We start from the raw sequence: 13,621 nt of genomic DNA, 5'->3' as shown, positions 1-13,621 counted from the left end.
CAAAAAAAAAAAAAAAAAAAAAAAAAAAAAAAGCATTGCCGCTTGCTTTTATTAGAGGAAAAAAAACTTGCCGCTTGCTTTTATGGGAGGGGAATAACTATACGAAGATGTTGGTTTACTCAGAGCGTAAGCTATAGAGATCAAAGTCAGACCACCCAGATTCAAGTCCCAGCTCCACACCTGGTTGTTGTGATGTTAAATAAGTCACATAAGCTCTCTAAGCCTCATCTGTAAAATGCAGACAATAAGAGTAAGGACCTCATAGGACTGTAGTGAAGACTAAATGAATGAATGCTGCAAAGCACTGACATAGGTGCTGACATATGGTAAGCACTGGATAAAGGTGAGCTACTGTTGTTCTAGTTTCTTTTTCTTCATCTACCCACCTGCAACTAAATGTTCCCATTTCCTTTTCCTTTGTTTATGACCATGAGATTTAGAAGCTCTCCACAGGCTTCCCAGTTTCTAGAATTCCTAGAGTCCAGGAAGGACCTCTGAAGGTTAGTTGGGCTCCAGAGGATGCTTTGTGGAGTGACAACCAAGCTGACTCTCCCATCAAAGCCAAGACACTCTTTCAGCTGAACCTGGTGGGGGCATTCGCACAGGCTCTGGTCATCTGCCCCAGAGCGAGCATGTGGGTCCCCATCAGCCAGTTACATCCCTGAAATAATTCTGGGCATTTTTCAGAAAGGCTTCAGTGAATGGTAGTTCTAGAAACAAGACGATTTGGATAATATAGTGATGATTATCATAAGCATGGCCATTGCTTTCAAAATCAGTTTTCTCTGAACAAAGTCAAGTAGATCATAAGAAGAGTGTGAAAATACCATTTTTCTCTGTGCCACCTCCTGACCCTACACCATGAGAGTAGCAATAATGCATCACTCCACAAAGTCCTTCTTTGGCTACATTTTTTCTGAACAGTGACTGATGATGTCCTTGCCAAATGGCAGGAGAAGGGGTGGGGGGGGGGGGGGTCTGCTTCCGCCAGCAGCTGTGGAACATGGGCATTGATGAAGACAGATGAGTCCACTCACTCAACACTTTGGATCTACCACTAATTTTCTAGATGACAATGACACTTCATCCTTCCAGCAATGTGGACTACTCTAAAAAAATCAGAAAAGTAGAAAATTGGCAAAAGAATGCCCCAATCAGCCCAAAAAAGTGTTCAATGTTCATTCACACAGCCAAGAATTTTCAGACTCTTAAATCCCAGCTCATAACCAATGTACTCTTACTTTACTCACAATTCTTTTCTTTAATTTTTCATTATTATTATTATTTTGAGACAGAGTCTCGCTCTGTCACCCAGGCTGGAGAGCAGTGGTATGATCTCGGCTCACTGCAACCTCTACCTCCCAGGTTCAAGTGATTTTCCTGCCTCAGCCTCCTGAGTAGCTGGGATTACAGGTGCGCGCCACCACACCCGGCTAATTTTTGTATTTTTAGTAGAGATGGGATTTCTCATGTTGTTAGGCTGGTCTCGAACTCCTAACCTCGTGATTCACACACCTCGGCCTCCCAAAGTGCTGGGATTACAGGCATGAGCCACTGCGCCCGGCTTTTACTCACAATTCTAACAAACTTGGTTATCTAGTTTGGGGTCCAGACCTATTCTGTCACCATCAGGGAGACGGTCCCTTTCAAGCTGAACATACCCAGTTCCTGAGTCATCCTGGCCACCATAGAAGAATAAAGAGCAGAAGCTTCTGGCCCAGGAGCAGGGAGCCTGGAAGAAGCCTTGCTATTAGGGGATTCCAGAGAATATCTTTTCTCACTATACCCAGATCTGCACTGGACCACCTGACTCACCAAGGCTGATGAACTGGCTTCATTCCTACAATTTCTACTAGGACCAGAGCCCAGTCTCATGCTCTCTGGAGGCGAGAGTGAGATATCAGAACATGTTTCCTAAGTCCTCCGTCCACTGGTTAGTGTACTGCTCCAATAAACTGACCTCCTAAAACCATAATGCTTCTCAGAAGCTGGAAAGTATTTATTTCCTAGGTTTTGATGTACCTTGGAGGATGCTGCATGTATTTGTCAGAGGAGAAGAGAATGACATCAGCTTTGCACAAAATCTTCTATTGGAACATCCAAGCACCCTTTCCCCTTTTTACACCACAACTACACAGCCCCCAAAAGCACTAAATAAGAACGCGAAAGAATGAATAAAGAGCAAGCAGAAAGCTCACCCCCACACGGCTTGGCATACAAAGCACTTCCTCCATTTGTTAAAACTCTGCCCATTAATCCTCTTAGAACTGGAGAGCTGGAATCCAGGCTTTTAGATCTATTTGTTCGATAAATATTTATTGAGCTCCTGCTCTGTGCCTGGCCCTGATATAGTGCCTAGGGGGACCACAGAGGAGCCAGACACACCCAGTGCCTGCCCTTTTGGTGCTAACGGTGGAGCAGGGATCCTCGATTAGTGCTGCAATTCACAGAGAACAGCAAAGACTTCCCTGTGGTCTCAGCAACTAACCCAGCCCCAAACCCAGATGCTGACCCTCTCTGGGGCTCATACACCCACGGTTTCAGCCTGGCTCCTCTGTGTATCCCTGGAAAGCCAGGTACAGACAGGAAGGCATTTCACCAGCCTCACTGTGCACTGTTACATAACGCTAGAGAAGAAGAAGAAAAGAAAGTAATAGACAGAATGCAGCTGCTCACTGGGCAAACCATGCCATTTAATTTCCTCACCTTCCTAAAACCAAAATAAGTAACAAAAAACGTTAGAGATAAGAAGTCACTTACATTTTACTCCCCAACAACATGGAGGATAACCAACCAGGTGCCTGGAGAAGGGAAATGCCTTCCCTTCCCCCACATCCTCTGCTAACCCCTCCTGTGGCTGGGCTATGCCACGTGTAATTGTTTTTGTCTATCTTGACCACCTGTTGAACAGTGAGCTCCTCAAGGGCAGGATCTGTGTTTCATCCATCTCTGTATCCCAGAGCCTAGAATAGGGCCAGGTGTAGTAAGTAGTAGGGCACTGTAGAAGAAACAGGCAGTGTCTGTGGCAGCCAACTAGGTAGGCCCCACCCTCCTTTGAAGAGAGAACCTACAGGAGGAGATACAATCAGCTAATGGTCATCAGCTGCAGCACCTTTAAGACCTACTACAGCCTTCAAGCTAAGAGCAAAATCGCCCACGGCGGACCTCAGCCAATCACTGAGTTGGGTGGGGATTCTAGAGCCTGGCTCACTGTGTCTGATAGGAAAGTCCTGTAATGGGCAATCTTGGCTCTGGAGCTCTTCCTACCCAACTCTCCTTCCTTCTGGCTCTCCTTCCACAGGTGTCAGAACAGCGTCATGGACAGCATTTCCCTACCTATTCTTATCTTTCACAGGGATGGCTTCCAAGATCTCTTATGCTTGCAAGTCTATCTTGGCATTTCCTTCCTGAAGGACCCCAAATGACAAGTGTCCACCCAGTGGAGAACAGCCACTCAGGACGACCTCTGACGTACACTGGACTTTCTGTGGACAATGAATAATCTTACTGTGTTAAGCAATGGAGATTTCAGGATTTGTTTGTTAATGCAGCACAGCTTCATCTACCCTAACTAACAAAAGACATATATCCTAGATACTGTCTCTTTAGTACCCCTGTTGCATTGTTATCTTGCACTTCCAGCTTGCCAATTTCCCTGCTGAGATCTCAGATTTCTGTATGAAGAAGTTGATGTTACTCTGCCCACAGGGAGGGAAAGCCAAATATGAAAAGAAGGTCCCTTTAAAGATAAAGTTAGCATGCTAACATTCTTAGCCCAATACCAAACACTAAACAGGCCCTTAGTGTATTAGTTCCACCCACCACCCCAACTCATTCTTTAAAAAGGAATTTGGGGACAGAGAAGGTATGTCCATGGATGCCTGGCTGGGTCTGAGGAATTTCTGGGGTGCTCATATTGCCCTCATATTGGGGAGCTCGGGGGTTGGTGCTGGTAGGCACATGCAGAGGGCAGCTACAGCTCAGCAGTTCGCTTAGCCCTGATATGTAGCACCACCTCAGTCCTTAAATGAGGGAGGAAGATCCTGGGGAAGAGACAGACCAACCATCCCAGGGGGTGTTAACTCAGAAAGCAGACTCGAATAGATGCACCTCCAGTTTAGCTCCTCACCATTTACTCATGCAGGCTGCTCATTAAGCCCCATAAGGTCCTGAGGGATGAGACTGACCCTACCCTCAAGAGCTGCCAGCCAGTAGGGGAGAAAGCGACAAACACAGCTATGACACAGGCAGAAGGAAAGACACGCTGGGAGACACACATGAATAAGGGCCTTGGTGTCTGCACCCTCTTCTGCCAGCATGCCTTCTCTGCAACACAGCACCAGAAAACAAGGGACCCGTCACACTGCTCTGTATTTACTTTGGGCTTTGAGCTGCCCCACCCATTACACTTATTCCTTGTCACAGTCCTGGGAGGTCAGCACAATGATCCCCAGACTGTACGGAAAGAATAACAATGGGAACAACAGAACAGCGATATTTCCTGAGCACTCGCAGTGTACCGAGCATTGATTGGATTATGTTACCTGGATCATCTCATTTGTCCCTTATGCACCTGATAAGGCAGTTGGTATATCAGCCCCATTTCATCGATGAAGAAACCGAGGCAAACAGACCTCACCAAGGTCACCAAGCAGATGAGTGGTGCCCAAACGAGGAAACAAACCCAGTTCTCCTGACCCTAGGTCCAGGGCTCATTGGATAGGTGTGAGGTGAGCACGTGGCCTCACCCCCTGCAGGGGGACCCTCTCTCCTTGTTCCCCTACGGTGCATCTAATTCCAGTGACTGTTCTGCCAATGACACACACCCCTTCCCCAGACATTGGTTCCCTCTCTGTTGCCCCTCCTGCCTCCCTGTCTCCATTCAGGCCCCATCACCACTCCCTTCAACTGTTACAGTAACTTCCCAGTCCCTCTGACTCCAGGCTCATTCTGTCTCCGGTCCAGCCTCTTCATGCCCACCAGCCTTGATAGGATTCACACCCCTGTTCAAAGACATCACACGGCTCCTTGCAGCTCCAGATTAAAGTCTTGACATATTAAACCTCCGGATTAAACCTTCTTGACATAGCATTCAAAGCTGTCCACACCCAGCACCAGCTACCTTTCCCTCTACAAACCCTGCATTTGGGTGAAAACATCAGTGCTCTCCAAACACACTGCACACTTTTTTGCTTCCATTTTTGATCTTGGAGACCCTTCCTGGTATCCAATGACTGTTTCCCAGAGCCTCTGCCCCTCTCTGTCAACTTTATATTCACTCTTCCAGGCTTATCTTCTCCAGGAGGCCTCTCTGGACCTATATGATCTTCCCTTTCTCTTGATGCCCCTGGCTTCTATTGTTTCTTTCTTCAATTTAGCACTCCCCAGCTGCCTGCCTTTGTGGCTATTTGTGATCAGACTCACTAGCATACAAACCCTTAATGGCCTCTGATTTCCTTGGAGGAATCACCTCTCCCCCACTCTGTGTTCAGGTGGTTGGGTGAAGCTGACCTCACCTCCTCTCTCATCGTGAAAGGAGGGCAGAAGTTCTAGGCCTGGCTCGTCAGGGTCATGTGACTTGTTCGTGGAGAAACACATGACCCAATTCAAGCCAATGAAATATAAGCTGGAGACTTTTGCTAAAACAGTTGAGAAAGCAACACTCTTCTTACTGGAGTTTCTAAACTGGAAGTGTGTAAACCTGCAGCTTCTAGAGGCCATCTGTGCCACCACATGGGGAGAGGCTGCCTGAGAGTGAAGCCAACACAGAAGAAATCAAAGCCAAGAGGCAGAGAGGAAGACATTTTTAAAGACATCATTTGAGCCCCTGGATTTGGCCATGCCTGCATACAGCACACCTTAGGTTTTTTCAGTTATATGAACCTGTTAAAGTTGGGTTTCTGTCATTTGCAACAAGAGTACTAAACAGTGGGGGTGCAGCTGCAAAGAAGATGTAAGCCTGAATCTGAAATTGCTCACGTTCTTTTTAAAATTTTTAAATTTTATTTTGTTTTATTTTTGAGACAGAGTCTTGCTCTGTTGCCCAGGCTAGAGTGCAGCAGCACAATCACAGCTCACTGTAGCCCTTACCTCCTAGGTTCTAGCAATCCTCCTGCCTCAACCTCCCTTGTAGCTGGGATCACAGGCGCATATCACCATGTCAGGCTAATTTTTTATTTTATGTAGAGACAGGGTCTCCCTATGTTGCCCAGGCTGGTCTTGAACTCCTTGGCCTCAAGCAATCCTCTCACCTCAGCCCCCCAAAAATGCTGGGATTACAGGCATGAGCCACCACACTCAGCCTATCTTTTTATTTTTTAATAAAATTAAAAAAGTTTATTTTTTAATAAAATAAAAAAATTATATTTTATTGTACTGAGATTTAATTAACTATATTGAGATTTAATACAGTTAAACCTGTACTGAGATTTAATTATCTTATACACTTTAAAGGGGTGATGTTTTATATATATATATAATTCCATGGCTTTCAGTATATTCACAGAATTATGCAACCATCTCCACTATCATTTTCTACCTTGCATTAGAAATGATGAATACATTCTTGCCCTGTTCTCTATTCACCAGCTGTCTCTCTCAAACCCAGGGCTATGTTTTACACTTTTCTGCAGCATCAACAGCTCCAGTACGTGCTCAGTAAACACCTGCTGAGCTGTACTTAGACCTTTTTGGGAAGCACAGCCTCAATTCAACAGTCCTTTAAATCCTTTCTAAAGCATGGTGAATAAGGGGAAAGATCTTTGGCAAAGCCACTCAAGAAAAAAGACAAGCTAACCAATCACTGGGATTTCTACATTAGATCTTGGCATCAGGGTGGTCTTTCTGACAGTTTCACCCCTAGACTGGGCTTCTTGGCTCCCTGAACTTTCTCTAAGTTTATTATTGAATGATTTAAGATAGTAACATGTGGGAAAACATATAGGTCCAACAATAGGGGAATGATTAAATACGTATGGTACACCCACAGGATAGAGTAGTATATAGCCACCAAAAATCATCTTTACAAGGAGGATTTGAGGACATGGGGGAAAACCCATGATACAACATTAACTGAAGGAAAAAAAAAAACATAAAAGAGCATATGGAGTATGATACATAAAATAGTAAAAAATGACAACTGGAAGGGAATGATGCTAATTATTAGATGTTATTATTTTTGTATAGATGGATTATGGGCAATTATTTTTCTTCATGCTTCTCTGTAATTTTCAGCTTTTCCACAATGAATGTTAATCAAATTGGGAAAAAAAGGCATTATCTTTAACTCATTCCTTGGCTATTATTTTATTTTATTAGTGTGGCTACCAAAGAATAAGGAACAACCACATGGAGACAGGAAGACAGGAAGATCACTTGAACCCAGGAGTTCAAGGCTGCAGTGAGCTATGATGTACCACTGCAGTCTCACTTGGGAAAGAGAATGAGACCCCCCAACTCTCTCAAATTAAAAAAAAGGCATTTTCTCTCAGAGTTTTTAGATCAAACATTAAGTAATATGGTATATTTACCTTTTTACCTTGACTGCCAGGAAGCTCAGAGCTAAAATATAATACTCAATGCAATAACAAATTTAGCCCAGGTTCTTGGTATAGTAACTTCTATGTTTCTACATAGTTTCTGGTACTTTCTTTTATCTGTATTTTCCATTGTCTTGCTTGTTCAAATCCTCATTGGAATATATACACAAATATTTGCTGAAGCCATTTGGTGTTACACCAGAGAAGCAGACGTTCTGATAGACAGGTATTCTGTTTGGCTGTTTCATTTTTACCAAAACACATGGCATTGAGTGGGGTTTTGAAAATCTACCACTATTCTACTTACAGAAGAGAGTCAATCTGGGTGTAGGAGGCTCCTTTATTGAGACAGATTGTCCCCAGTGACCAGATTAACCCATTCCTTGCTAAATCTCCATCTCTCTGCAGACCATATGGATAAAAGTCCATACTGGTGCCCATAGTCACTGGCCATTCAGGCCACTGATTGACAGCAAATGTCAGCAAATCCAGCCCAAATCTGTTCACTCATCCACCCTGTGTTCAAATCTACAAACAATGTGACACAGCCTGCAAATAATTAGGCAGTGTCCACAAAGACAGTCAATCTGAATAAACTAGACCCTAAACACTCTAACACTGGCCACAAACATTCTTTAGATTGCTCTGGATTTTGCTGAAAATTATCTAGACTGATCCTTCCTTCACTCTGGCTCAGGGAGAAAGCACCTCTACTTTTAAGACAAGGCCACTTGTGAATTCACAGGAAATAAAAATGAAGGAAGGAGTCTGGGCACGGTGGCTCATGCCTGTAATCCCAGCACTTTGGGAGGCAGAGGCGGGCAGATCAGCTGCGGTCAGGAGTTCGAGACCAGCCTGACCAACATGGAGAAACCCCATCTCTACTAAAAATACAAAATTAGGTGGGCATGGTGGCACATGCCTGTAATCCCAGCTACACAGGAGGCTGAGGTAGGAGAATCACTTGACCCCAGGAGGTGGAGGTTGCAGTGAGCCAAGATCACGCCAATGCACTCCCGCCTGGACAACAAGAGCAAAACTCCATCTCAAAAAAAAAAAAAAAAAGGTGGAGGAAGAGGAGGAAGGGAGGCAGGAAACATTTATTTAGTGCTTACAGCATGCCAGAGCATCTTCTACCCTGGCTTGTTATCTTCCTTAAGCTGCGTGTCACCTGCAGAGTACACATAATATTCCCACCTAGGCTTAGAGAGATTAAATACCCAGCTCAAGGTCATCCAGGGTGGAAAGTAACTAGTTTCTCACTAAAACCCAGGCTTCACCTACCCCAAAGCCCTGACTCTGGACCCCTTCAAAAGGCTAGAGACACTTCTCTGTTAGCACAAGCTGAAATTATCTTCTGCCTTCCTTCCCACTGTTTTCTAAATATTCCCACGAATTGAAGAGTCTTCTGACTGCCTCATCCTCTTGACTTTGGGTCCTCTCACTCAGAAAGTCATCAAGACACACTTGAAAAATAAAATCTAAAGGCTTCAACCCACACCCTGAAACGAAGCACCCATCTCTTTGCTGCCACAAACAGGCCAGTATGAAATCTCTTTCAGGGCAGCTTTCTAAAGGGAAGAAACTGATGATGAAAACATTATGCAGCTGACAATACTTGGTGATGATGCAAGCAGGGCTGCCCTATCTAAAAATGTGTTTGTCCCCAAAAGACCGGCTTTGCAGTGACCCCTCCAGAAGAATATGTGCGGTAGCAACAGAGAAACTGTCAAGAAGATATGCCTCCGTGTAACTGCATTGCTCTCTCCATTTATGTGTGCCAGACAAGTACCCCCACAGAACTTGAGATGCTCGGGCAAAGACGAGGGCGACAAGAATGTCATTCGGAAATGATTTCACACCGGGTTAGCCCTGCACAGCCAGCCAGTTTGCATCCTCCCGGGCAAAGGACGCCTCTCCGCCTGCAGCAGCCTGTGCGCACCGCTGCCAACTGCCACCGGTTCCTTCACCTTTTATTTACAGCGCAGAGCAAGCTGGTTCACCGGTGAAGCGTGGGAGGCAGGGAATAAGATACAATCTAGATTCTGCTCTTTCTCTGGGGACATACACAGGGTCCGACCAAGGAGGAGGGGAAGCCCAGATTGCACCACCAGAGCGGTAGCACGACCCTCCCCACAAAAGGGTTCTGCACCTGGACTCCAGCAGAAGCGCCTGGAGAGTCCCAGGAAGCCAGGGTCAAGCCCAGCGCCTCGGCCCCGCTCCGCGCGGTGGAAGAGGCGCCAAACGAGCGTACTGCACAGGAAATCACTGCCCCCTTCAGGCCGCGTCTCAAACGCTGCGGCCGGAGCACAGGGGCTCACTCAGTCTGGAAAAACTCGCAAACCCGACCATGCGCGGCCAGCGATCGCTCCTCCAGACCCGCTCGGCACGCTCCAGCCCTGGGCTGGCGGTGAAGGTCCGCTCTGGGGCTTCAGGCAGAACCAAACCGAGGGCGTGGGGAGGGGTGTTGGGATGGAAAGCCCTTGGCTCTCTGGCTCCGCTCAGGACTGCTCTCCAAGTCCGTGCTCGGGTTACTAGGTAGGATGCTTCAAGCCTGAGCCGGGAGAAACTGCCTGCAACCGCCCGGCCAACAGCAGCGGCGCGGCCAGACACCACTGCACTTCCGGGACGAGAACTGCCAGGGCACTTTCTGAGCAACTAACCCGAGGCTGGGGTCTCCTGAAATCGCTCTGGCCACAGGCAGCGCCGGGCGCGTCCAGGCAGAAGCGCTGCAGAGCTGGTGGCCCCACACCTACCCGCGCCGTGCGGGCTCAGAGCTGCTGGCGCGCACCAGGCGCTCAGCCACGTTGCACGCTCAAGCCCCTTGGGTTCCGGAGCCTTCCGGACCTCAAAGCGCGGCTCGGCTTCCCTGGGGGCCTGTGAGCAGGCCCGCGGCCCCTCCGGCCCTGGGTGGCCCAGTTTGCAGTCAATGAGCCTGTTCCTCCCAGTCGCACCTCGCAGCCCCATGAGCGGGACCTGGATAGGGGCAGTCAATGTAGGCCTTTGGGGGTCCAGCCCCCACCTTCTCTACTTTTTCTCAGGTCAAAAGAGACCCCAGTCTTCTATCCCACCCCCACCCCTCCCCACACACACATACACCACACACACATACACCCATAAGACTAGAGGAGGGGGTGCTCGGCAAATGTTACCAGCTGTGCCAGCCAAGCCCAGCAGGACCGCGGGGGGTGAGCACTGGGCACCAGCCCTCTGTGCCCTCGGCAGACGCGGGCCGGTCAATCGGGGCTCTGACCAAAGGCCAGAGGTTGCCCCTGTCCAAACCACCCACCCCACTGCCCCCCGAAGCCCCGACGGCACGGGCAGCCGGACACTCACCTCGGTGTCATAGAGCCGCAGGTCAAGGAAGTAGGGGCGCAGGAGTGACTCGTTGCGGATCTGCTCGATGGCCAGTTCCACGGCGGGGAGCACACCGCGCCCGATGCTGCCCTTGGCCACCTCCTTGGTGAGCGGCATGAGGCCCATGATGGAGAGCGGCGGGCTGCTGGGCGGCGGCCGTGGGGCGCCCCGCGCCCAGCCCCAGGCCCCGGGCGCCAGAGGCAGCAGCAGCGGCAGCAGCAGTAGCAGCAGCAGGCGCGCGGGCGGCGGCGGCGGCGGCGGCGGCGGCCCGGGCTGCCCGGAGCTCCGCGGGGAAGCCATGCCGCGCCGCGGGCTGCGGGCGCCGGCTCACTCGGCCCGCATGGCCTGGCCCGGCCCGCCGCCCCGCGCCAAGCTCTTCCCGCGGCGCCCGCGCAATGGCGCCGGCCCGGGCCCCGGCTCCGTCTCGGGCTCGGGTTCCGGCTCGGCTCAGAACGGCCGCGGCGGCGGCGGCAGCGGCGGCGCCCGTGACGGATCAATCACGCCGGGAAGGGGTGGGAGCGAGCGGAGTGCGGGAGGCGGGGAGCAAGCGAGCAAACGCGGAGAGGGGGGCCGGCGTCTCCGCGCGCGCCTCTCTCCAACGCTACCGCCCCGCACCGGGCCGCCTCCGCCCGCCCCCGTGCGCGCTCTGAACCGCTCTCCCGCAGGGAGCTGCTAGGCGGCAGCCCCTAGAGCCCGGCCTGGGGAGGGCGGACGGCAGGAAACGCGGGAGGCGAAGGCGAGGCTGCTCAGCGGCGGCTCGGGCCGCCTCCAGGGACGGGGACGAGCCGTGCGCGCAGGGGGTGGGGGAGGCGCTGGCGCTGCGGCGGCCGCGGGGAGGGCCACCTTCCCAGCACACGCACACACGCGCCCCCGGCCCTCCGCCGCGCCAGCTGCCGCTGCCCGCGGACCGCTGACCTCCAGGCACCAGAGCGCCCAGGGACAGCGATCTGGGAACCGGGACCGCGCGCTGGCACACGCCGTGGCCGCCGCCGCTCCGCCGAGCGCTGCCTGTAGCACCTGCACTGTGGTTTGGAACCGCTTCTTGGAGGTCTGGCCGGGAAGGTCTCGGCAGGCGAACGTTCCACGAAGGCGTCCCAGAAGCATCTGCAGCCTACGCTCTCCCGTTCTGCTCTGGCGCCCACGAGCCCCCTGACCGAGTCCCGGGGGTCGCTGAAGACGCCTGCAGGTGCTCGAACGCCCGTTAGTGCCAGGCTGCCCGGCCTTTAGGGCCTTGGCTGAGGATACCCCTTTCCTCCCCACCAGACGGAGCGACCGCCCTTTGCCAACCCCAGGCAAAGCTGGGGTCCCAACCTTACGTGCGCTACCGCACCCTCCAGGCATTTGACCTCCCCGCGTCCCCATTCTTGACGGGCTCCGCCCTAGAAGTCTCCCGGGGTGGGAACACTATCCTCAGGCCAGGGCGGGGCCGCTCCCCTGGACTTGGCCCTGTCTCTCTCAGGTCGCACTGGCCAATCTTAGCCAAAGCAGTCCCGAGCCAGATGTACCCAAGTGAGCTGACCTAAGACCTTGGATTCCTTGTGCCTCTGCATACTTCAAGAATGGGAAACGTGGTCATTAATCTATAAAGTCCCAGGGGCTGATTAATGCGAGGAACACAGTAGGACATCAAATCACAAAACATACTTGAGCCTGAACCAGGGACTGTGGGAGATATTGACAACCTTGTAACAAGAATGGGAATTTGACCTTCGCTGAGTACTTACTGTGCGCATTACGATGTAATCCCCACAACCGCCCTGTAAGCATACTGTGTTACTCACCCTTACTTTACAGGTCAATACACTGGTGCTCAGAGAGGTTCTGTATCTAGTGGAAGCACACAGAGCTACTGGAGGACCGGAACCCAGAGCCAGCAGGAACTCCGTGCACGGTGCAGTGGGAGCCAGGGATGTGGGACTGCAAGTTTCCTCTCCAGGAGGGGCACTGCCCTGACTCACTTGCTCTGGACATCGGTTCCCTCTGGCATATGGTGAGGGATTTGGACCGGATGATGATGATGATGGCTACACACCAGCTATACTGGAGTGAGGCAAGGGCAGCTCTGAATCCAGGCTGAGTTGTTAGGAAGCACGAAGATGAGAGTGGAGGCTGAGCAGAACTACTAGAAAGTACCTTGGACAGCGCCAGGGAAACCAGGCCAAATTCTCCCTGCCCTAACTTCTCTTTCTAGGCTTCTGTAGACACCACCTCTCCTGGCTCCACTTGGCATTTCCTTTTCCCCAAGCTGGAGGGTTTGCATGAACAGAGGTCACCTGAGCATCTCCTCTAGGAAGGGAGGGAGGGAGGGAGGAAGGAAGGGAGGGAGGGAGGGAGGGAGAGACGGAGGGAGGGAGGGAGAGAAAGAAATGGTCCAGAGGACAGTGTAATCCCCAGATACTCGCTCTACTGCTGTCTCACTTGACATCACAAATATCCTCTAGTCATAGTCTTCTGGCACCTCAAACCCTCAGCTCAGGTTTCTGAATGAGCATTTTCACTTGTTTATTGTTGTTGTTGTTTGCTTGTTTGTTTTTCATTCTTTCCTTTAGTCATTCGTGTTCTCCTTGCAAGCTGTGCCAATATAGAGTGTCCACTGACACCTACATCTGGGAATAAGTTGAAAGCTGGGTAACTTTGCCTGACATTTACTAAGAGGTTGAAGGCCCTGCCTGGCATCCTCCCCTACAGCCCCTCTGTCTGCTTTTACGGTGGGGTGACCTGGCCCC

The 13,621-nt window shown here is 50.6% G+C and overlaps 1 protein-coding gene across 1 annotated transcript in view; it reads right to left on the bottom strand.

The window, feature by feature from the left end:
• GABBR2 (gamma-aminobutyric acid type B receptor subunit 2) overlaps positions 1-11,652 on the bottom strand; it is a 422,876-nt gene extending 411,224 nt beyond the window's left edge. The window contains exon 1 of the mRNA XM_023202917.2: positions 10,875-11,652. Within this exon, the coding sequence (XP_023058685.1) occupies positions 10,875-11,195 (321 nt within the window). The 5' untranslated portion in view covers positions 11,196-11,652. The remainder of the gene's footprint in view (positions 1-10,874) is intronic.
• Between the last annotated feature and the right edge of the window lie 1,969 nt (positions 11,653-13,621).

The sequence above is a fragment of the Piliocolobus tephrosceles genome, chromosome 14, assembly GCF_002776525.5.
Source record: "Piliocolobus tephrosceles isolate RC106 chromosome 14, ASM277652v3, whole genome shotgun sequence".
Classification (NCBI taxonomy): Eukaryota; Metazoa; Chordata; class Mammalia; order Primates; family Cercopithecidae; genus Piliocolobus; species Piliocolobus tephrosceles.
This window is presented reverse-complemented; position numbering and strand designations above follow the sequence as displayed.